Genomic DNA, 25739 nt, shown 5'->3' with positions numbered 1-25739 from the left:
CAACTTGTCAAGAATGTCATTGATGCACGGAATAGGAAATCTGTTCTTTATCGTAACCTTGTTAAGGACACGATAATTGATGCACATACTATATGTTCCATCTTTCTTTTGTACCTATAACACAGGTGAACAATAAGGAGATGAGCTGGGTTGTATCAACCCTTTCTCAAGCAAGTCATTTATTTGCGTCATAATCTCTTCTCACCAATATCCATAGGAGAAGATACTGGTTTGCACCCAATCATCGGAAATTTGTCGAGAATCTCCCGAGTGTACTTCTGCTGAGAGAAGAAAATGCCCTTCGAGGTCTACCAAATCTCAAAGCCAAGAAAATAATGCAAGAGGCCAAGATCCGTCATCTCAAACTCTGTCTCTAAAGCATCCATAACAGAACGGATCCGCACAGAATAAGAACCTGTAAAGATGAGGTCATCAACATAGACTACAATGATAACAATCAACCCCCTCTCAAGGAGGATATAAAGGTTCGAATCTGCGTGAGAACGGCGCAAGCCGAGCTTCTGAAAGAACTCATCAATCCGCTGGTACCAAGCCCGCGGAGCCTGCTTTAGACCATATAAAGCCTTCTTTAGCCGGTACACATGATCTTGTTTGCCTGGAACAACAAATCTTGGCAGCTGATCAATATAAACCTCCTGTGTAAGCTCTCCATTCAAGAAAGCCGACTTTACGTCTATCTGGAAAACGGGCCATCTATGATGTCCTGCAAGTGCAAGAACGGTGTGAATGGTAGTCATCCGGGCCGTCAGAGCGAAGGTCTCATCGAAGTCGACTCCAGGGCGCTGAGCATAACCCTTGGCAACCAACCTCGCCTTGTGCTTGTCCAAGCTACCATCAGCTCGGAACTTTGATTTGAAGATCCAATGCACACCAATCACCTTACGCTGCAGTGGCCGAGGCACCAAAATCCAAGTGCCATTCAGTTCGATAGCATCCAGCTCTGCCTACATAGCACGACGCCAAGGCTCATGTGAAAGAGCCTCGTCTACAGAAGTGGGATCAGAAGGACCATTAATGATAGTAGACATAAGAGCATAATTAACAAACATGTTGCCCTCATGAATTTGTTTCCCTGTAACTCTGGAAGAACGCCGAAGAGAATCAGGCGGAGGAGCAGAAGGAAGCTCACGTAACCCAGAATCAAGAACTATCTGATGATACCAACCAGGTACAAATCTGCTCGAACTCGCCAAAGAAGGAGCAAGGTCATCATCATCATCATCTGACTGAGTATCCTCAGCTGGAGGTGTAACAGAAGCCGCGGGAAGAAGCAGCTCACCAACCCCCTCTGAAGATGTAGGAGTCTCGTCGAACACCACATCATGGCTCACAACAACTTTGCTGGCCTGAGGATCATAAAGACGATATGCCTTGGACACAGTGCTATATCCGAGAAAAGTCATGCCCTGAGACTTCGAGTCCAACTTGGAGCGATGCTCCTTAGGCACATGAACATACGAAGTACACCCAAATATCCGGAAATGAACAACGGAGGGCTTCTCGCCATGGAAAGCCTCATATGGAGTTTTATCTAGAAGAGCAGCAGTAGGAGACCTGTTCTGAATGTAGACAACAATGGAAGCCGCCTCAGCCCAGAAACGTCAAGGTAGGGAGGAATGCTCAAGCATAGCACGGGCCATCTCCATAATGGTCCTATTCTTCCTCTCTACAACTCCATTCTGTGATGGAGTATATGATGTAGTAAGCTGTCCCCGAATGCCCTGTTGTGAACTCACCCCCTCCGTCGGTCCTGAGAGCCTTGACCGAGTGACCGGTCTCTTTTTCCACCTCAGCTCTCCAATCACACAAGTGCTGAAAAGTTTCATCCTTGGTCTTCAGAAAGAAAACCCAAGTATATATGGTAAAATCATCCACCATCATGTGCATGTACAACGCCTTACTCAAAGACGCGGTACTCATAGGACCACATAAGTCTACATGAATGAGAGCAAGTGATGTCGAAGATCTGTGTGTCGCCTCCTTCGAAAAGGCGGCTCGGTGTTGCTTCCCCTGTAAACAAGAGGAACAAGCAGTAGACGGAGCCTTGATGGTCGGTAATCCCTCAACCAACCCACATCCTTCGAAGCTTGCTGCAGAAGCTGATAGCTCAAATGACCAAACCGAGCATGCCAAAGAGCAGAAGAAGCACCGGAAGAAAGGAGAGCGGTCAACTTGTAGAGACCACTATCTTGGACTCCCTTAGCCAAGATGCTACCAGTTGCCTTATCACGAATGGTAATCTCATAACGAGAAAAGATCACCTCCGCACCCTGAGCTGTAAGAGCATTCACTGATAAAAGGTTAAAAGCCAAATCTGGAATATACAGAACATCAGAGAAGTACCTCTTGTCCTCGTCAGAACGGAAGATGGGGCAATGACCATGCACTGGCACAGAAGAAGAATCACCCAGAGTGATCTCGCCTGATCTGGCAGTGAAGTCCTCGAACCAATCTCGATGGGGTGTCATATGAGCAGTAGCACCGCTATCTCAACAATCCAAGACCATGATTGAGAAGTCACAAGACCGAGTACCTGCTAAGAGAAGAATGCCATCATCCTTCTTGGGTTGAGACACCGCCGTTGAGGAAGAGTTCTTTGTTGCTTCATCACACTTCTTCTTGTGACATTGGGATGACTTGTGACCCTTCTTGCCACAATCATGACATTCAATGTCCTTATTCTTTGAAGATTTGTTGTCTTTATCCTTATCGGAATCCTTGGAGTTCTTGTCAGAACCCCCTTTTCCTTTCTTTTGTTGATTCTTCCCTTTATCTCGCGCTGCCAAAGCTCCATCAGGGCCACCAGAGGTGCCAGTCTGCTCCTCAAAGCAAGACTCAATCTGCATAACAGAGGGGAGAACTTCCTCCCAAGTAACTGGAACTGGACGAGGAGAAGAAACAAGAGATTGAAAGTATGCATCAAACCTCTCTGGAAGTTTGGAGAGCAGTCGAATAGCCATGTCCTCTGTGGAGATGTCCTTGCCACAAACAACAAGCTCGTCTCAAAGATCTTTCATCTTTGAGATGAAAGCAGATAAAGATGGAAAGGCAAAAACTGATAAGTTCATAAGTTGCTTTTCCAATGCCAAAATCTAACCCGGAGACTTAATCTCATAGAGATCTAAGCCTTCCAAACTTCATGTGCAGCATCTACTGTACGCACATGAGAGAGAACAGAATCCTGACAGTTCAACATCAGAAAGGAGAAAACGCGTCAATCATTCAATTGCCAAATATCAAACTATGCCTGAGTCGCACCACCAAAAGCAAGGGTGTGAGAGGTGGCATTGGCCAGTGTAACAAGCCAATCACAAAGATCCACGCCACGCAAGGCCGATTTCACCTTCACCGTCCATACGGTGTAGTTGGAACCATCCAACTTGGCAGACTCAGCAAACATATGAAGAGAAGTCGGTGCAGTCATCACAAAAGCTTGGGCTCAATCTCAAGAAAAAAATTGCACAAACTCTGAAGTAGAGTGTCCTCCACAAGTACCAAGAGTGCCACCAAAGCCTGGAACACCAAAGACCCCCTCTGCCAAGGAGAAAACCCACGGGAGAGAAAAAACGCAGTAAAGGAAGCTGCTGTCCTCAAGAAAACAGGCCGCCTATGTCCCAAACTCCACATGGAATAGAAGAAAACTAGTCAAACAGTACCTAAAGGCTGTGTTGATGAAGCCAAACTAAAGGGCACAGCAACCAGCAGGTTCAGTCCAGAAAACGCAGTAAAGGAAGCTGCAGATCTGAGAGAAAAAACACAGAGGCAAAGTGACCAAGTTCAGTCCAGAAAACGCAGCATGAAAGAGCTACAGATCTAAAGGAAAACGCAGAGGAGGAGGTGCTGAAAACAGTGCTGAATCTGGGGCAGCAAAGAGGTTGCTAAACCGGGAGCGATGATACCAGTGGCACTAGAATGTGCTGAACAGAGAGTGCAAGAGAGAGAGAGATATGGAGAAAACTATGCTGAATATACTGAAGCAAAACAGTCCCAAGCAAGAGACACTACAAGTCTCATAAGTGAGGGAGCAAAATATGTACAAGACTGAATGAACAATGAGAGGCCAGCACCCACTATTTATAGTAGAGGTAAGCTGGCCGACTGGAGCTGCAAAACAGGCCGACTGGAGCTACTGGACATGCCGATTGGAAAATGCCAAAAAAGCTGGGAAAAATCCAGAAAAATACTAGAAAAAGGGATGGCCAGCCCACAAGCAAGGGCCATGCAAAAGGGACCAAATGGGCACCATAAAAGAGTAGAATCTGGGGATGAATGTGCTAACATTAACTGTTGAAGGGTTTGGTTTGGGTACACTTCAAGGCTCTCTTGAATGATCAGATGCAACCAGACTCAAACTTTCTTTTCTTCTCTTTATCAGAGAGTGTCATGAAAGGGATAACTTTCAGCAGCACCTTCCAATATTTGGCGATGTAAGTCTGCACCGACTCCCCTTCTTCCTGTTTCAACCAATCCCATTCTTTACGCACATTTTTAGCAAAGTTTGGTGGTAAGAATTGATCATTAAACTGAGTTTTGAATTCAACCCTGTGTGGGCAGCATTATGGTCCAAGAGTTTGACCATCCACCAATCACATCCCAAAGAAGTTCTCAAATTTGATGTCCTTATCCCCTAACTTAAACTCTTTGGCTTTCTTCTTTGAATGAGATCTGCATCGGGAGAAATTTTCCTTTTTGTACTCTGGACTTTTTGCACATCTGGATCCTTTCTCAAAGATCTCCACTGCATAATCTCATCATGGTATCGTCTAACTTGGCGCCTCAAGGCCTCCAACTTAGACCTTACATCAACAAGATCTGTATGTGCAGTACCAGCAGTCTCTCCTGCATTTGCCATCTCTTGCTGCTCAAGACGAGAATAAGCAATTCCAATAGATCCCTCGGCAGGTGCCCTCTCTTGCCCAGAGACTCAACTTGAGTGCTCATGTTATCTCTTCTGTATGCTTAGCCAAGAAAAATTCTGTATGCCCAAAAATCGTCCTTTCTCAAGCAGAGAAAGAAGCCTTTGCTCTAATACCAATGTCACAAGTGGGCACGTGTAATACAAAAAACTAGTGGCCCAAATCACAACATACATTCAACATCCATCACAACAGGGCATGAATCAATACATCTGTCACATACATCATGTATATATACATCCTGAAACCACATAAGATAATCTTGCACATGACACAGCACTCCCTGAGGTATCTTTATTACCAACAGAGTGTTCTCTGGTACAAGATGCGCGTGCTCGAGAGTTCCACTCCTCAGTCAGCACCAGATTTATCCAAATCTGTGGAAAACAAAACAATACAAGCTCTCAGTAACTAACCAAAGCAAGGCAGTCACCAACTGCCCAATAGAGAAAACAAATCCTCAATCACCAACCAGTCACCAACTGCTGTCTAAATAAAGCCAACCCTCGGTCACCAACCAAGGCCAAACCAATCACCAACTGCTGTCCAATGAAACCAAGCTCTTGGTCACCAACCTCGGCTGAACAATCACCAACTATTCCTTAGTTTCACAGCTGTCCACACGATTATGCAATTCAGCAGCTCCAACCAGGCCAAAACAGCACTTAGACCAATCGTTTTGCATCCCATAAAGCTGTGTTGAAGCCTGGCACAACCTATGTCTATTCCATCTCAAGGAAACCCATGAAGTATGGCTGAGATTTGCTGTAATTCAGTACAGCCAGCCAAAAGAGAATCAATACAAAAAGTCGACCAGCCCTATGGAGTTTATGTGCAACTTGTCTGGTCCCTCTAGCCTGTGTACAACACGGCCAGCACTAAAGAGGAGAGGAGGAGTAGTCGGCCAGCTCTGCTGCAGGTACGTCAACAATCGACCAGCCACCTGTACTCTGTTCCAACACCAAAGAGAAGAAGAGAAGTAGTCGGCCAGCTTCATATCTCCCTTCTTTGATGTCCACAGGCCATGTGCTCTCTAGAGAAGCAGTCGACCAGCTCTCTTGGCTGCCCTTAGCTTGCTCCACACCCCAAGCACCCAGAAAAGCAACTCGTGGATTTCAAAAATAACTCCTTGGTCTCTTTTAGCAATTTGTGGGCTTTTGGTCCAATGCCCGAGTGCCCAAACCTCATAATTGGTCCCAGTTCATTAAATTGTCCAGCCCAATGTGAACACTCTTATAAAAAATAAGTTTGCCCACCCAAACTTTAATGAATGTGAACCTGCAACCATAGACTTTAAACAAAGAAATAATAATTAAATAAGGTTGAGTGTGCACACTTACCACCTACAAAACACATGAAATTCATCGCCTCAGTCCCAAAACAGGTTTGCACACGCGTGTCCATGGGGTGTCCAGGCGTTCCGGATGGCTGTACCATGCAATGTCCAGACAAACAAAACAAGTCACACATGCAAGTGCACTTCACTGGCAAATGCTTGTGCGCAATGATTTGGATTAAATCTCCCAACTTGCTATCTTGTACACAAAAACTGTAGCGACCATGGACATCACCCATGCTGGATCCAAATGCTATACTCACAAGAGCCATTGCCCTTGCATGAGCCCAACTAACTCTCACCAGGATCACGAACCCTACCATGAGTTAACATACTCACTAAACAGAGTCACCAACTCTTTATGAGTTTATACAGACACTAGGGTCACCAACCCTTGCATGAATGCATACCTACAGTAGTCAGAGTCATCAACTCTTCTTACTGACTTAGTGTCACCAACTCTAATCACTCATTAAAGTCACCAACTTTTACACGAGTGAATCCATCATGCTCCAAGAAATCCTTCTGCATGGCACATATCTGTGGAGGATTGTAACACCTAGAGAGGACTATCGAGAGAGAGCGAAGGCGGCATTGTCCTGCTAAAAGGGCAAGCTCTGCAGGCAGGTCTTTGCAGCTCCGGCAACACCAGTTTATGTAGGTCGTATTCGTTGTTCTATGAACTCCGCCTTTGCCGCCTTGTTTGTTGTGCACTCCCCTCTGACACGTTGCCGCGGCATTTTTCCCTTGCCCGCGCATCTTTCCGCCTGGAACCTGTTTTTCGCCCTACCGCATCTCTTCGCCCAATTCTTCAGCGCCACATAGTCTCCTCACCATTATTCCTCTGCCCGGCCCCTCGAGATTTCCTCTTGCCGCTAACCTCTCCTCTGCTCGGCCTGCTTTCACCGCCCTGTCCCATGCTCAGCTCTTGCCTCTTCAGCATCCTCCATCAGCCAGGTGCACAAGCAACTGTCGTGACTTCTCTCACAGCAGCCCCTTCCAAACATTAACCATGACACCTGAATGATCTTATATGTTTCCCTGCTTTGCTGCCCCTCAACTTCTGTGAACTACCATACAACCTTGGACAGCCCTTGGTGTACTCGTTAACAACCTGCCTCTACTACAACATCATGGCCCTATCAATACAACAATAGACAAGTTCTCTTGCACCATGTTCCCTACCTAGCAGACCAAAATGCAGCTTTTACTAAAGAGTCTAGGAGATAGTCTCACGCGACGACAAAGACCTAGGATACATTGTGCCAGAAAAGCATAAGATATGGCGACCGCAATGAGCAAGCCATCGCCTTACTCGGCCACCTTCACTCCAAAGGGCGGATGATTGAGATAAGTCGGAGCTTATATGTGTGTAACAATGTGTGAAGAGCCCCTTACAAGTTGGTAGTGTGTGCGTGTGTGTGTGTGTGTGTGTGTGTGTGTGTGTGAACAGCCCCTTAAATGCTAGTAGTGTGTTTGCTTCTCAACCACCTCTTAGGAGGGTGGATAAGCTTGCATTAAATAAAGGTCAAATGGTTTGGTATTGGGAAAGGCCTATATAACTTGAGGCTTGTACTTCATTTTCAATCACATCAATCGATCATATCCATAATCATTTTATCTTGTGCAATCATTGGCTCTTACTTTCACTTACTTGCATCTCTCTAACTCTCTGCACGTACACAGTCCTAACGGAGTGCTTCCATCCGCCATAGCTTGTTGACCTAAATCTCTCACAAACTGAACATGCACACATGTTTGCATGCTTGAAACTGTTTTCACGTGAACTGTATTTGTGTGTTTGCCTACTATGAATGTCCAATTCACAGGGTAGCGCCCTCGAATCTCATAATATGCTATGCAGCGACAGATGTAGTGCTCCTCCGTCTCTGGCTCTATCCAACAAATCTGACATATCCTGTCCCCTGGAGGTATGCCTCTAAATCTGCTTGTCTCTATCTCTAACTGATGTGAAGAGGTGCGGATCTGCCCAATGGCGCCCCTCAATCCATGAGACAAATGGGTATCCATGTAGCTCAGTCTAAGTATAAAGCCATCCTCAGTGGTGCGGAGAAGATGGTCTCTATAGAAAGCCATCTTCGTCCCTAACTCCTGTGAGGGCTCTAGCCATGTCCTCCTAGTGTCCAACTGAATGAGGTCCTGTCTGACGACTCTACTAATCTCAGAATGTGTCAAGGTGAGAGAGGGTGCCTCTAGAGAGTACTGGAAGGGTGGAAGTCTGTCTAAGCTGAACCCGTGGAGCTCAAACCAGGATGCTATCTGCGCATACCAACATGAAGTGTCTCCCTCCATGGCTAGCTGATGAGAGGACTCTATAGCAAGTCGTGCATACCGGTGTCGGGGAAGCTCCCAAGTGCTATGAATGAAGGACACTGATCTAGCAAGAGCCTCGACTACGATCGGTGGTGCTCCCATCTCGGCTCGGATAATCTCATGGGGTACCGAGGCCTTAGCCCGAATCATCCTGGAGATCATGGACACAAGTGGTCTCTCCATCGATCTCCATCCATCGTATGTGCATCCTGATCGACTGTGACGATCTAGGCTAGGCCCCCAGATCTGTACTCCATATAGCATAGCCGATGTGACCAGCGTGTCAAACAGCCACAGCTTAGTGCATGGCTCCTGAAACTGTACCTGTGAGCACATCCTCTCTAGACCTCCTAGTGCTGCATATCCTCTACTCAATCTGGCCTCTGCTGCCCCCCTCATGGAAAACGTGGGCCGAGTGAAAGGAATACATGTCCCGAGCAAGAGGGGAGAACCTCGTAAGTGAGGGACTGCAGCTCGACAAGCTAGGCAAGCAATCATCATCAAAAGGAATACATGTCCCGAGCAAGAGGGGAGAACCTCGTAAGTGAGGGACTGCAGCTCGACAAGCTAGGCAAGCAATCATCATCAAAAGGAATACATGTCCCGAGCAAGAGGGGAGAACCTCGTAAGTGAGGGACTGCAGCTAGACAAGCTAGGCAAGCAATGAAATATGAGGGAGGCATGCCAGCTATATATACACCTACATGAAGGCAGCTGACTAGAGATAAAGTGCCTCCACGACTGGGAAGATACCCAGGACCATAAATGGGGAATAAATATGGGTAAAATATGAGTGAGGGGTGACCAGCCCCTCTGACTAACATGGTCAGCCCTAGAGGCTAAAATAGGACACCAAATAGGAAGCCAACAAGTAGGGGATGATATCTAACAGTGAAGATCCCCACACTCCCCACGTTCCCGGTGGACCGTCAGTTGGACAGGAACAACTACGGCATATGGAAGGTAATGATGGAATCTGTTTTGAAGTCTTACGACCTTGCTGATTTCATTGTTGTTGGGGTTCCACGGCCAGAGTTAGAGGAAGGAGAGTTGCCCTCTATTCGGAAGGAACGGGAGGCATAGGCACAGTTGTGTGGGAGAATTAGGGTTAGGTCATGTGGGAGACATACACAGAGAAGCACAAGGGGGAGAGAGAGAGAGAGAGTTGTGGGGATAAGTCAACTCATGAGGCATGAGTGTGTGACTCCCCTATCACACATGTATATTGCACTAGTACACATAGTGCACTTAGTACATTAAAAGTACTAAGTGTACTATGTACTATAACTTATGGGCTTGTACACACTATAAGGGTGGGCATAGTGCCTTTACCCCAACAACCTCCCACTTAAAGGCAAAGTGCCCTTAAGTAAAGGAAAAGAAAAATCAGCATGTACATGATAATATACAAGGCCATATCAAGGCTGAAATTGGCCTCATCCAATGCCCATCAAGTATCTGCAATGAGCAAACCGCTCCGGAGGCAAACTCTTTGTCAACAGATCAGCCGGGTTGTCATCCGTATGAATCTTAACAAGCTGAATTTGCTTGTTCTCTATCACCTCTCTGATGAAGTGATACTTCACATCCACATGCTTCGTCTTTGCATGAAAGACAGGGTTCTTTGCCAACTGGATGGCACTCTGACTGTCACAATGCAACAATGGAATATCCCCTGTATAACCCAAATCAACCACTAACCGAGATAGCCATAATGCCTCCTTGCAAGCCTCTGTGGCTGCAATATACTCGGCCTCTGTAGTAGATAAGGCTGTGCACTTCTGCATCCTGGATATCCATGACACAGCACCTCCTGTGAATGTAAACACATAACCGGTAGTAGACTTCCGGTTATCTGGATGACCGGCATAATCCGAATCCGTGTAACCATGCACTAATGCATCCTGTTTGCCAAAGCAAATGCACAAATCCTGTGTGCCCTTCAGGTATCTCATGACACCTTTCACTGCTTCCCAATGCTTCTTACCAGGGTTGGCCATGTATCTAGAAACCACTCCCACTGCAAATGCAATGTCCGGCCTAGTAGCAACCATGGCATACATGAGACTGCCACAAGCTGAAGCATACGGAATCTTGGCCATATCAGCCCTGTCTCTATCTGACTGTGGGCTGTCCATAGCACTGAGTTTCACATATGGAGGCAAAGGAGTACTAGTCTTCTTCCCCCCGTCCATATTGAACCTCTGCAAGACTTTGCCAATGTATTCCTTCTGAGACAAATACAACACATGCTGATTTCTGTCCCGAAGTATCCGCATACCCAAGATGTGATTTGCATCACCCAAATCCTTCATATCAAAGGTTTCATGCAGCCTCTTCTTCAAGGTTTCCATCTCCTTACGAGATTTCCCGGCAATCAACATATCATCAATATACAAGAAATTTATGATACCATTCTCTTGGTGCCTGTTTGAGCCCATAAAGACTCTTTTTCAGCTTGCATACAAGCTTCTCCTTTCCACTTACTGCATAACCCTCTGGCTGTTGCACATATATCTCCTCATGGAGATCACCATGAAGAAAAGCAGTCTTCACATCCATCTGAATCAAGTCCAGATCATCATGCGCAACCAAAGCCAACACAGCTCTAAGTGTGGTCATTTTGACCACTGGAGAGAAGATCTCATCAAAGTCCACACCATATTCTTGCTTAAAGCCCTTAGCCACTAACCTGGCTTTGTATCTTGGCTTTGCATCTGGTGCAACTTTGAGCCTGTAAACCCACTTGCATGGCAAAACCTTCTTGCCTGCAGGCAAATGCACCAACTTCCATGTTCCATTTTTATGCAGAGAATCCATCTCTGACTTCATGGCACGCTCCCATAGAGCTTTGTCTGCCCTCTGTAAAGCCTCCTTGTAACATGAGGGCTCCCCACAGTCAGTGAGCATCAAGTAGTCAACCCCTGGAACAAACCTGTCAGGGGCTCTGGAGGGTCTTGTGGACCTCCGTACCCAATGACCATCATTTGCAGGTTGCTGTCCAGCCTGCATATCACCCATTGGTGGCTCCTGTTCCATGCCATAAGGCTGAAATATCATGCCCGGTATCTCCTCTAACTGTGGTATATCCATAGGGATATCTTCTGCCATATCTGGCTGTCCATTTGGACCATTTTCAGCACCATTTCAGGGCTGGTTTTCCTGCTGTAATGGCTGATTTACAGCCCTTTGTTGTTGTCCATGATGTCCATCATCATCAAAGATGACTCTGCCAGGCTCCTGTTGCCTTGCAGGCTCCTTATACATGCATGTTTCATCAAAAATGACATCATTGCTGCGTATGATCTTTCTATTCATGGGATCCCAAAGTCTATACCCCATTTCACCTCTGTCACCATATCCTAGGAATATGCATTTGTGAGACTTAGGATCAAGTTTGGTGCGCATTTCCCTGCGTATGTGCACGTACGCAACGCAACCAAACACTCTCAAGTGCTTGTATGACGGAGGCTTCCCTGTCCATACTTCTTCTGGCACTTTCCCACCAAGCCTCGTGTTAGGTGACCTGTTTATAAGGTGAACGGCTGTCATAACAGCTTCAGCCCAAAAACCATGAGGTAATGCAGCATGTGACAACATAGAACGGACCTTTTCCTGAATGGTCCTGTTCATCCTCTCTGCTGTCCCGTTTTGTGGAGGATCATAAGGAGTAGAGAGCTCCCTCTTGATGCCTTTAGCATCACAAAAGTCCTGAAACTGTTTGGACATATACTCTCCACCATTGTCGGAACGCAAAGCCTTCAGTGTTTTGCCAGTTTGATTCTCAACAAGAGCAACAAACTTCTCAAACACTGAGAATGTATCACTCTTCAAACGAAGAGGATAAACCCACACCTTGCGTGTGGCATCATCAATAAAAGACACAAAGTATTTTGCCCCTCTCAAAGAAAGCTGAGGCATCTCACATACATCTGTATGCACAAGCTCTAACTGAGCATCTTTCTGTCCAAGAGCTTTCTTGTGGGGGCACTGTAGTTGCCTACCATATATACAATGCTCACAAAACTGAAAACTTGAAAACTTTAGAGAAGGCAAGTAACCCAAACGAGACAATTGCTCCATTCCCTTGACACTCATGTGTCCCAACCGGCTATGCCACATAGAAATTTCCGGCAGCTCGGTTGCATTTACATTAGCATGGTGACAAACACCTGCATGCATAAAGTAAAGAGTATCTACCTTAGAGCCTCTGGCAACAACCAATGAGCCCTTACTAATTTTCCACTTTCCACTACCAAATGTGGTAACATAATCAGCATCATCAAGCTGTCCAGTAGAAAGCAGATTCTTCTTGATCTCAGGCACATGCCTGACATCATGGAGCATAAGCTGTGAGCCATCTGAAAATACAAGCCTCACATCACCTCTGCCAAGAATCTTGCATGCATGGTTATCACCCAAATAAACCACTCCTTCATTGCCAGCAGTGTACCTGACAAACAAGTCTCTGCAACCTGTGACATGAAAGGAGGCACCTGAATCAATGATCCATGAGTGCATACCATGACCACCTGTAAGAAGTGAATGGGCATCAAGTGAAGAAGTAAATAGGACCTCATCCTCACTGCCACCTGCATGTGACACATTGATTTCTTCAATCTTGACTCCACTTTTGTCCTTTGGCTTTACATCTTTGGCTTCATCTTTCTCTTTGTCTTTGCCTTTTCCCTTTTCTTTTTGATCATTTTTCCATTTGTAGCATTGCTTTTTAATGTGTCCCTTCTTGCCACAATAATGGCATTCCAAATCCTTTTTGGAGCGAGACTTGCTCCTTCCCCTTTCTTGGCTTTTTCCCCTTTGCTGGGATCTCCCACGTGCATTCATTGCATTGGACTTTCCAACAGAGTTGTTTTTCCTGTTCATCTCTTCTTGAAGAAGAGCACCCTCAACATCTACATATGACAGCATAGCATGCGAATTGCTAGTGGCTGTCCTGAATGTGTCCCAACTCTCTGGCAAAGTGCATAACAAAAAAGTGGCTTTGAACTCATCGTCCATTGCCAATTTTTGATTAATGACCTGGCTGACAATACCATTAAACTCATTTAGATGGGCTGTCATAGACGCCCCTTCCTTCATCTGAAGACCTATGAGTTTCTTCAACCAATACACTTTGCTTGAGGCACTTTGTTGGGCATACAAGTCCTGCAATCTCTGCCACATTCCCCAAGCTGTCTTCTCTTCACGAATGCTGAAAAGTAATGAGTCTGACACAGACAACATGATAGTAGATCTTGCCAGCTCATCCATATCTTCCCACTCTTCAGCAGTAAGAGAAGCGGGCATTACACCCCTTTCTTTGATAGGCTTGTGCTGCTTTTTCTGGAGCAACACATTGTAGCACTGGGTTTGCCAAATATCATAATTATGCGAGCCTTCAAGCTTCTTGATGTGAAGCAATGAAGAGCTCTCACCTGTGGTTGCCATAGCAATATGCAACCTGTCAATGCCTGACTCCCTGTAAAATGTGCAAACACTGCACCAAAAGCACACAAAGTGCTCACAATTGTTCTCCCAAGCTTTATCTCCCACTGCGGAAGCACAAATGCAACTTTTCTCCCACTTTATGTGATGAAAACACCAAAATCTGGTTGCTGCAGATTTTGGACAGCACCTTAAATGTGCTCTTTTGCCCTTCCAAAGTACTGTACAGCAGTACCAAGTGCTCACCAATGATGTACCAAACCTGTACCGGCAAGTACAGCAACTGAAATTGAACCTTTTGGTCACTCAAAACAGTGTACAGCCATGCCAAAACTTGCACAAAGCTGTGCCAAATCTGTACCAGCAGGTACAATAGCAATAAATGCTCTCCTGGCTGTCCAAATGAGTGAAAATCAGACTTTTACAGTCTCGTACACTGCATACAACAGTCCCGAACAGAAATTGGGCAAAAGCCCCTTGACTGCAAGCTGATTTTTTGAGGATTCAAGGCATAAATGTCTTGCCTGCTGCTTTGCCAAGCTCAACAAGCATTCAAACTTGAAAAGCCCCTTGATTTAAGATCAATTTCTGATCATACATGGTACATTGACGCACATGAAGGCATCCAGAGTGTTCACGATGCTTCCCCCTGGCCACATATACATCAAATACATGAAAGCCCCTTGATTTACAGGCACATTGAGTGCTTGTAAGGCATCAACACATTATCCACAGCATCAAATGCGATTGCTTGCATGCAAATCAACCAAATCGGCACAAAAGCCCCTTGATTTGCACTGCAATTTGCTGCAATTTTGCTCAAATGTGCAATTTTTTACATCATACAGCATGTATGAGTGCTTAATTGCACAATTACATCAAAAGCCCCAAATTTCGACATCCAATTTCCTGCAAATTGATCCTGATTGTGACCAATTTCCTGCAAATTGATCCTGATTGTGACCAATGTCACCCAATTTTGCCAATTTCGCTCAAAATTGAGCAATTCGGCACCTGTACCTGCTCAATTGCAAATAATGGACATAAAAATTCCCGAAATTGAAGCAAAATACCTCTAATTTGGGCTGAATTTGAGGGAAAATTCTGATTTGAGGGACAATTCTGATGTTGACTGCTGATTCGTGTGGATAATTAGCTGCTGCTGCTGTAGAGGACACGTGGAGTCAATCGCAGCTATGGCAACAACGCCAGAAGCAAGCAAGTAAGCGTAGAAGGGTATTTCGAAGCCCGGTTCAGAGACAGCCTGCTTGCGCTCCCAAGGAGGGGGTTCACTGGAGCCCGGCTGAGCCCACGAGGGGACATTTGTCGTCTGCTCCTGCGGTTGCTGCTGTTGCCTGTGTATTCGCTCGCTGCTCACGCTGAAGGGCCACCCGCTTCGCCTGGTTCGCTCGCTGCTGAGCGCCAACGCCTGCCTTCGCCTAGTGGTGCTGAACTTCAGATGACGTGATAGCCTTCGCTTCACGCCCGCCTGACGTATTCGCCTAGCGCCTACACGCCTTGCCTCACGCTAATGATTCAACGGCTGCTGCCTTCGCCAGCATGTCCTGCCTGCCTTCGCCTCCTCCGCTTGCTATGCGCTTATATTCGATGGACGCCCGCCACCGACTTCGCCTTAGTAGCCTTCGCCTAGCGCATCTACGCCCGGCGCTACACGCTTGTTTGTTGACGTCTTCGCTTAGCGCCAGTCTGGCCTATACCAGGTATGCGCCTTGTGTAATGCTACACGTAGCTATGTCTCTCTCTGCAATTTACGCAGGCTGCAGCTGAATCAAGTCGACAGAGCTACAGAGAGGATACAGGCAGCTCCAAGAGGGATTCAGCAGGCGACCAGCATGACAGGGCTGAATACGACCAGAACAGAAGGACAGAAATCAGCAGGAGCCATCAAGGAGAAGAGGGAGGGACCAAAGCTCTGATACCAGTTGTGTGGGAGAATTAGGGTTAGGTCATGTGGGAGACATACACAGAGAAGCACAAGGGAGAGAGAGAGAGAGAGAGAGTTGTGGGGATAAGTCAACTCATGAGGCATGAGTGTGTGACTCCCCTATCACACATGTATATTGCACTAGTACACATAGTGCACTTAGTACATTAAAAGTACTAAGTGTACTATGTACTATAACTTATGGGCTTGTACACACTATAAGGGTGGGCATAGTGCCTTTACCCCAACAACAGTTATGGGATCGTGTCAATGCCAGAGGCCGTTCTTTCATCTTACTCAATTGCACACCACAGGTGATCAACCACATAAAGCATATGACGCTGGCCAGAGGTATTTGGCAGCATTTGGCTTCTCTCTACAACAGGGTGTCACCCATGAAGAGAATCTCCTTGGAAGTTCAAATGCGGGTGATGAATCCTGCAAAGTCATCGATGATGCGGAAGCACATCAACAAGCTGCAGGCTCTTCAGTAGGAAGTTCTCCAGGCAGGGAAAGAGATATCATCAGAGGATATGGCCATAACGTTGCTGTCACATTTAGCACCATCACATGGAGGAGCTTGTGCCCATGGTCTTGGACCAAGAAGAGCGATTCACGAACCCTCCACAAGGCAGAGGTTCTGAGGCCTTAACTGGCCAACGGTCAAAAGGCCGTAATAACAACAACAAGGGCAAAGGGAAGGCTTCATCGGAGAAGTCTTCTAAGAAGAAGCCTGACTCAGACCGAGAGAAACTGAAGGCCGAGAGAAATAGAAGGCCGAGAGGACCTGTAATGATTGTGGCGAGAAAGGCCACTATTGGAGGAAGTGTCCCGGAGTGCTGATTCTTTAGCTTCAGCTGCAAAGACTCCAGCCTTTGTGCACTTAGAGATGATGGACACGGATGCTTCATCTTCTTCGAGCGAGGAGGCAGTTGGCTTCACCGCAAAGGATACTCGGGAATGGATTCTCGATAGTGGTGCTTCCAAGCACATGACTCCTTCCCGTGACTTCTTTCTGAATTTGAAACGACAGTCAAGTCACATTTTCATTGGCGACAATTTCACAATTCCAATACACAGTGAGGGCCGGATGGAGATCATTCCCGATGGCAGAGGGGGAATCATTCCTCTCGTGTTCTTTCCGTCCCAGCACTTGGTTTTCATCTATTGTCAATGCATGAGGTATACAAGACTGGCTTCCGGGTGGAGTTTGAGGAGCATTCTGTTGCTCTACAGGACTGCGAGACTGGCCAAGTTGTTTGGGAAGGCGGCGTGGAGAATGGTATATACAAACTCTCCGCACTCTCCTCTTTGACTGGTTCTCAGGTTGGTGACTTGTGGCACTTTCGGTTTGGCCACTTAAATGTGGATGCGCTGCGACGAGCTTTCCGGGACCAGATGATGGTTGGCTTGCCAGATGTTGGTAGCAAGCAAGGACGTTGCAGTTCTTGCATTCGTGGTAAGCAACACAAGGAATCTTTTCCAAAGAAGGCTTCCAGGCGAGCTTCGAAACCATTGGAGTTGATACACACTGACTTGTGTGGACCTATGCAGACAGCATCCTTGGGAGGTTCTTTGTACTTCATGCTGCTTGTTGATGATTGTTCCAGATTCACATGGGTTCATTTCCTTTCACAGAAGGACCGAGCTTTTGCTCGGTTCAAGGAGTGGCACGTAATGGTGGAGAAAGAGTCTAGCTTGCAGGTGAAGACTCTTCGGGCTGACAAAGTAGGTGAATTTTCTTCTAATGCTTTCGTGAGATTTTGTGCAAAACAAGGCATCAAGAGGGAGCTGGCCAATACCGGTTCGCCATCAGAGAATGGAGTAGTTGAACGTTAAGAACAAGATTGTGGTGGAGACGGCGAGGACGATGCCAGAGCATCGTGATCTTCCTCATCCACTTTGGAGAGTTGTGGCTACGGCTGTCCATATCCTCAATCAGTCTCCGACGACTTCAGTACCAAACATGACTCCCTTTGAGGCATATTTTGGCAAGAAACCTGATGTCTCCTATTTTCGTGTGTTTGGGAGCGATGCGTATGTTCACATTCCGAAGAAGCTGAGGGGGAAGCTCGACTCAAAGTCCCAAAAGCTTATCTTTGTGGGATATAACTCTCTTTCCAAGGGATACAGGTTATATGATCCAGAGAGGAACGAGGTTGTTGTCAGCAAGGATGTGGTCTTTGATGAGCATGTTCCGGTTTCCACTGTTGATGAGCCGCCACTTCTTGGAGACCCAGAGGATTCTGATGATGATTCCCAGTCGATTGTTCCAACTGGATGACCTCAGTCAGTTCAGGAGGTTGAGCCCGCAGCTGGAGATGAGCCCCCGCAGCAAAGGCAGGAGGCTCCGCGTTCTGTTCGAGTACCCAAGTGGTTAGTGGACACCCTTCAGGAGTCGGGTGTCACAGAGCTTCCCTCCGAATGGACCACAGAGGGGATTTGACAGATCCGTCCAAGTAAATCACCTTGGGGTGCACCCGTGTTGCTTAGGAGAAAGAAGGACAACACCTGGAGAATGTGTATAGATTACAAGAGATTGAACAAGCTGACAATTAAGAACCGTTATCCTCTCCCTAGATCAGATGACCTAATTGACCGGTTAGCAGGAGCGAAATATTTTACGAAGATAGATTTACGTACTGGCTATCACCAGATACGTATTCATGAAAGGCATGTCGAAAGAACCGCCTTTCGGACTAAGTATGGCCATTACGAGTTTCTCGTTTTACCTTTTGGGTTAACCGATGCTCCAGCCACTTTCCAGCAAATGATGAACGATCTTTTTCATGAACATTTGGAAAAATTTGTGGTGGTGTTCCTAAGCCAGGCGCTAGTACGGACACACCAGCGTCCGTAGACATTTATGTCAGAAGCAGTGATATGTGTGAACACACTTAATTGGCCACAGCACTTTTTCCCTCACTGGGAGTTTTTTATCCCCGTGCATGTGTACACCCTCTTATCCACTTATGAGGTGTACTTTATCTTTTGTACTTAAGCACATTTCCCATCATTCAATCTATATTGAGTTGTGTGCCTCTCTCTCTCTCTCTCTCTCTCTCTCTCTCTCTCTCTCTCTCCCGAGTCTATCATTGTGTGTGCTTTGTTGTTGAAAACCCTAACCCTAAATCTACAGCTCATCCAACATTTGGTATCAAAGCAGAGTTCTCCTCCATTGGGACTTGCCTCTTGATTGCTTGCCTACATTAGGGTTTCAGTTTTAGGGTTTCCTAAATTTTTAGGGTTTTTGATTTTTCCTCAGTTTGCCCTCATTGCATCTTCAGCTGGCTGCTCTCTCCATTTTCAGCTCATTTGCTACACGCAGGTGCGCTACAAGCTGCAGCCTGTTTTTGCATTTTTAGCCTATTTTATCGCTTTCCCTAGGCTTGTTATAGGCCCCAACAAGGGTTTCCATTGGATAACCCTACTTTTGGTGCAGCCCAAGGCTGATTTTCAGCCCACACAGCAATATTGGCAACACCCAGTTTTCGGAAGAGGTTTTTTACTTGTTTTTGGGATTGATCTGCAAAGCCACATACACATAGCACCTCGCCTAGCATCTAACTTAAGAACCCCCAAATCAATTTTTTGATTTGGTGATTCCTGCCAATTGCCACCCAAATTTGGGCAGCTCAGCCAAATTCAACCACCACCGCCGCCCCCACCTATGCAGAGCCAAATTTCAAGAATAAAAATTTTTTGAAATTTTTTATATCACAGTGTTCCTCATCGCATCCCGGGGCACCCAAGCCAAAGAACTCCCGAATCAGACTTTGTTTGGGCCACCAAAAACCTCCTCGTTCGCTGCCTCCTCCAAAAACAGAGCTGAACCAAGCTCAAGGGCACATTCAGGAGTCTTCGGGGTACCTTCTCATGGTGACGACATTGACATTTGACACCCTAATCACTCTCAAATTCAACATTCTTCTGTCAACAAGTCTCATTTCGAATACTTTATGTATCCCTTTCTCTTGTCATTTCAATATATTTGCAGGTCCTTGCATCAATGGTACACTTGGCACCTTTCTCAACTGCCATTTAGTGTACATTGGGTGTATCTACAGTACATTGGTGCTGTGACATTTGTGTGGGGTAGACAAGTGTGTGGTCGGAGATAGGTCATAATCTTAGAGTACTTGGAGACATTATCTATGCTTAATAGAAGAACTCCTTTCTTATCATCTTCATCCACATTTACTCCCACAACAGAGAGGAGTTGTAGAATAGAACAAAGATTACTTAAGGTTCTCCCAAAGCATCAGACTCATTCATTTTTTGACCAAAAAAATGCTGCTTGAGAAAGACTTTGGAATTGATAATTTTGTTGCGGAAGAGATTTCCATACCTCTTTGGAGCTTTTGTCGAAGTCTATATGATGGATAAGATTGTCAGATAATCCAAGCCCAATGAGTGCCATTGCCTTGTCAATCCTCCCAAGTACGGATCTTCTCAACACTTTGATCGTCTTTGGGCTTCGTGTCTTTCATCCCAAGTGTTGACCACATTCCAGACACCATCTCTCATTACGATGAGATGCATCTTCGTCTGCCGTGTCGAGAAATTCCTTCCATTGAATTTCCCCATTGTGAATCTGCTCCTATTTGGCTCCATGGAAGTTACTCATATGGGCGGTGCCATGTTTGCACCAAGCGTTTTGATGTAAGGCCAAAGGCCTTCACGCATCAAGCTGAATTTTAGAGTTGTCCCCGTCAAACTTTTCAATGAACAAATGTGAACCCATAATGATGGAGACACGGAGTCTTAGCTCTTATTGATGAGCCAGTGTACACCCTAAATAAAGCCCAAAAATTAGATTTTCTAATCAAGGGGGTTTTCAAAATTGATGATATAGCATGCTGTAGCAACCCTCTAATGCTAGGAATGCACCCTAAATTTTGAAATTTATCGAAGTAATTAAGAGTAATTACTCTAATTCGGTATATTTGCACAGAATAGAGAAAAAGACCCAAAACAATTTTAATAGTATCTCTTCGTTTTTTACTTATTTTTGCAAGTACATTCGATGCTTTTTTGCCTATAGCTCACGTGACAAATGATGTTAGACGTTTGTAGATGGCAGGCTGCAGGTCGTCGTGGGCAGTCAGCAGCTATTGGGCGACGAACATAGAGGCAAGCCACTAAGTGGGCCAGTAGTGGTCGGTGCAAGGGGCCCCGCGGTGGTAGCTATAGCACAGTAGGCGGAGCTATGGGCTGGGTTGGGTGGCGAAGAAGAATGCACAGCAAATTGGTCCAACTCAACAATGTAGCGCAAGGGCGGCTAGCAGAGTGGAACACAACAGGTCATGGGCAACCGTTGGCAACAACAAGACGTGGACAGCGTAGGGGCTCACAGCAACGCAGAAGCGCTAAGCTCTGATACCATATGTTGATAAACCCTAATCTATGGAGGTTCAGAGGGGAACGTGGCTATGGCTATGGCATTGCACAGAGAGAGAGAGAGAGAGAGTCAATACACAATAGAAGAGAGAGTGAAAGAACACGACTCGTTGATGTGACTGTTGCTTGATTCATTCTGTCACCAATTGGCCGACCATTTGGTCCATTCCTACTTTTTGCGTCTCGTTCACTTGAGGCCAGGCCGGTGTCTCATGTGAAGAGGCCAGTATTTTGCTGACATGGACGGGAGCCAGACTGGTGCCACCCGTGTGTTAGCAGGATGGTGTCGTATGGACGGGAGCCAGATCAGTGCCACCCGTGTATGACCTGGACTGTGTTCGATCCATGGGACTGTCACGCCATGGAAGAGCCAGTATTCGTGCCGTGTTTTACCTATGGGACTGTCACACCATAGGGAAACTCGTGCCTGGAACTGTGTCTTACCTATGGGACTGTCACTCCATAGGAAGACCAGGTTTTTATGTTTTATGTCGAGCCAGTTTTGTGCCGACAGATATTTTGTACATGTTCCATGAACGGGAGATATGTCCATGTTACTATTTGCACATGCACACATATTTTGCATGTTTGAAACTGTTTTCGCATGACATGTATTCGTGTGTTTGCCTGCTTGACGTGTTACTTACTGAGCGGGGACGCCTGCCAGTGAGTCGTGAAGTCTGCCCTGTATTCTGACGAGTTTCAGTGCATGTGAACAGGTGGTAAGTATATGGTACATGTTGTTTTAATGTTTTAAATTCTAACCCTTTGATTTATAAGGTTAGGGGTTCACACTTATTTAAAAGTGGGCACCCCCTTTGGGCACCCACTTTGGGGCCAAGGTGGGGAGCCCCACTTTTAAGTGAGTGTGGGGGTGGGCATGGTCACCAACCCCCACTAATCCCCCACATGCATGCGTGGGTAGCTCTAAGGTTATCTTCACTTCAATTTTTATTTAATATGGCTCTCCATCAAGCGTAAACAACATCGCAGCTTCTTGGCGTTGATTTTTCTTCACCCGGCGATCAACCTTTTTTGGCGTGGGGGAACTGTCGACCATCTCCTCGCATGCTGCCTCTTCCATACAGGCTGCGCATGCTTCTATACGGCTGCTTTCACTTCCTCTACAGGCTGGCTGCGAACTGCACAGCAGGGGACTGTTGACTCTACTGCTGGCTGCGCCTGACCCTCTACAGGCGACTGAACCTGCTGCTGCAGGCGGCTGTCTTCCATCAGCAGGCGGCTGTCTTCCATCTGCAAGCAGTTGTTTCCCACCTCCTCCTTACTGCTGCGCCTGCTCCTCTCCCAGGCGGCTGGCTGCCCCATTGATTGCATCACCAGGCGGCTGCAGCCAGGCCAACCACTGTTTCTCAGGTGGCTGCGCAGGCTGCTGGGTACCCTCTACCAACAGGCTTTGATCTCTGTTCCTTCAGGTGGCAGCAAACCCGCAAGAACCTCAGCGCACTGCTCCTACAGGTGGAAGCATTCCTTCATGCGGCTGTTTACCCACTGGCTGCGTTGTCTTGTTCTTTTGCAAGCAAACGTGGGCCATCTTCTCTCTACACTGCAGCCAGGCCTCTCCTCCAAGTGGGTTCTCCTTCTTTCACAACAGGTGGCTGTTATTTCTTGCGGTGGTACTTGCCTTGGTGGTTCACCACGAGGCGACTAAGTCTTCATCAAAGGGACTTCGCATCACCTGGAAGACTTCATCATACTACAAGTAATGGTTTCATATCAACCATCTACAAGTAAGTGATTTTCAGATTTGAGTAAAGTATTACATGTTTAAATCTGGTAAAAGATTCGTCCCGCTCGGCCTACACCCGTTCGGTGCCGGGTTGTCCAAGCTATATGGGCGAACCTCGGTCCAAAGGTGCTGAGATCGGGAGAGCCAGGCGTTAGTACGAGAGCGCCTGTCTGTGCGTGGTCTCGGAACACCAGTGTGGTGCTCTCCGCGGAGTCCAGTGAAAGCACAGGACCGTAGTGATTGGACCACACTAGTGGTCGTTCTGCTCCGAGTTTTCTTCATCGAAATCCGAGCCTATTTGTTTGGTACTGTTTTCATATGTACATGGACATTGTCTGGTTCTCAGAACCCATGGAGCATTGTATTCATTAAATACTCCCAATAAATATATCATATATTGGGGGGGGGTCGGCCCGTTCCGGCCCCAGTGCTGGTGTCCATCTTTCCATTTCTGTTCATTTAAATTTCAAGTTGTTTTAAGTTGTCCATTTCATATTTGTGGTTTTAAAGTTGTGCTATTAAGCGTGTGGGTGTCCAACGGAGTCTTTCCCACTTGACGGGATCGGTTTCATTGGTATCAGAGCACGGTTGTTTCCCTCTTCCTAGTGGGGAAACGAACCTGTGTACTGGACATCCCGCTTTTAGCAAACTTTGAACACAATGGACAGCCAAGGCAACCCTTTGGAAGTACCAAATTCGAGGGGTCCATCTAGTGCTTCCCGTGGGTCTGATGCCCTGCGAGGTAGACACAAGCCCCTTGAAAGGGTTATGGATAGTGAATCCAAGGGTCAACTGTCTCCAGGAAAGACAGTTATGCTTGAACAAGACCCTGATGCTATGAAAGCTGAAATGGAACATATGAGAAAACTTTTGCAGGCTCAAGAGCAAGAATTGAAGTTTTTGCATGAAGATCCTCATCTGCAAAGTGCTATTGAAGCCAGGAAGGCTGATGCTATGGTTGATGTAACCTTTGAATCAATGGCTCGTGAAGTGGGCAAGAAACCAAGGGAGTTGGCACTTGCCTATCTCCTTCGCAAAGGTGATATCAAAGAGGGGGATGACGGAGAGCTGATTTTCAGAAATCCACCTCGTTTGAAGCATGGAGATCCCGCATCCCAGAGGCTGAAATCTTTTATGCAAAAGGAAGAGGTGACTGTCACCTCTCGTCATGCATCTTCTCCGCAAGGCACTAAGCCTGACAGATATATGTATGCCAGTGCTCATGGAGGGCACGAAAGTCACATGCATGCAAGACATGTACTTCATGGTGACAGGTCTACTTCCAGAAAATTTTTGCCTTCTGAGTTGTCTCATGGAGAGACTATGCCATATGCAGGTAAGTCACATGCATCTGAGCTTCGAGTTCGTGGAGCACATGCCACCGTGCCCCATGAAGCTTCTATGACGGCCCATGGAGCCCATGCAGACAGGGCTACCCCGTTGGATAAGGGGAAAAGAAAAAGAGAGGACCATGAGCCTCATGCCAGGAAGCTCAAGGAGTTCAAAGCAGGTGATAAATCTGTCAAATTTGATGTCTTTCATGGTGAACATGATGCCTCTAAGGTGTTAGCGTTTGTGGCACAGTTCGACATTGCTTTTAGCGATGAGGATTTCACAGAAAAGTCGAAGGTGCGCCATGCTAGCATGTTTCTGAAAGGCACTGCTGCCCATTGGTGGATCACCGAAAAGATCACCAAGGATCCCATCTCTACTTGGAAGGAATTCAAAGATAGATTTTATGCTCAGTTCTTGCCACCCAATGCGGAGCAAACTCTCACTCAAAAGTGGGACAGGTTGGAACAAAAAGATAATGAGAGTGTGCAACAGTATGTTAACAAATTTTGGAAAGTGTTGCTGGAAGTGACTCCCTTCATGCTAATCTCAGAGGATGAAAGAAAGAGGAAGTTTCGTTCTGGATTGCAACCTGCATATAGATCGGGTATTGAATTGCACCCAAAACATACGTTGCAACAACTCACTGCTTTTGCCCTTGCTACAGAGCAATTGGTGCTCAAGATCAAGCAAGATCAAGGAGGTTCCAAGGGGAAGGACAAGGCTGTCCCAAATCAGCAAAAGGGTGGACAGCCACCTAAAAAGAACTTCCGGGAGCCTTACAAGGGTGGTAAATCTGAAAATTTCACATCCAAAGAACAGGGCCCAAGAAAGAACAAATTTGGATTAACCCCGGAGCAAAGAGAGCAATATGCTAAGGATGGAAAATGCTTTTCTTGTGGTAGCAAAGACCACATGTTTCGGCAATGCCCAGATCGTAAACCAAAGCACGAGGACAAGCACACCAAAGCAAATGTTCATGCAGTTCCTGATGTGCAAGGTAATACAGGTCATGATGCTAAAGAGAGAATGGTTTGCAAGGCTTGGGGGCAAATCAAGGATCAGCCCGCACTATTCATGTTTGATGACTGTGCAACTGACAATTTCATCTCTATGCAAATGGCAGCTACATTGGGAATTGAGGTTGAAAACATGGGACCTCAGATTGAAGCTGAAGCTGCATTTATTGGCAAAGAGGTGCAGGTTACCCCTTTGATTGGGAAGTTGCGTATCCATATACAGGGCTACCTTGACAATGAGCAT

General features: G+C 46.4%; 1 protein-coding gene across 2 annotated transcripts in view; it reads right to left on the bottom strand.

Annotated features, from left to right (window-relative positions):
- LOC147641004 (uncharacterized) overlaps positions 1–25739 on the bottom strand; it is a 48560-nt gene that overhangs the window by 7071 nt on the left and 15750 nt on the right. Inside the window, exon 4 of one of the 2 annotated variants that reach the window (XM_086817157.1) lies at positions 5239–5314. The exons of the other annotated variant lie outside the window; for it this stretch is intronic. Coding sequence (XP_086673283.1) covers positions 5239–5314 — 76 coding nt within the window. The remainder of the gene's footprint in view (positions 1–5238; positions 5315–25739) is intronic. 2 annotated transcript variants of the gene reach the window in all.

The sequence above is a fragment of the Cibotium barometz genome, chromosome 2 (genome assembly GCF_041138505.1).
Source record: "Cibotium barometz isolate CiBa-2024 chromosome 2, ASM4113850v1, whole genome shotgun sequence".
In the NCBI taxonomy this organism is placed as follows: domain Eukaryota; kingdom Viridiplantae; phylum Streptophyta; class Polypodiopsida; order Cyatheales; family Cibotiaceae; genus Cibotium; species Cibotium barometz.
This window is presented reverse-complemented; position numbering and strand designations above follow the sequence as displayed.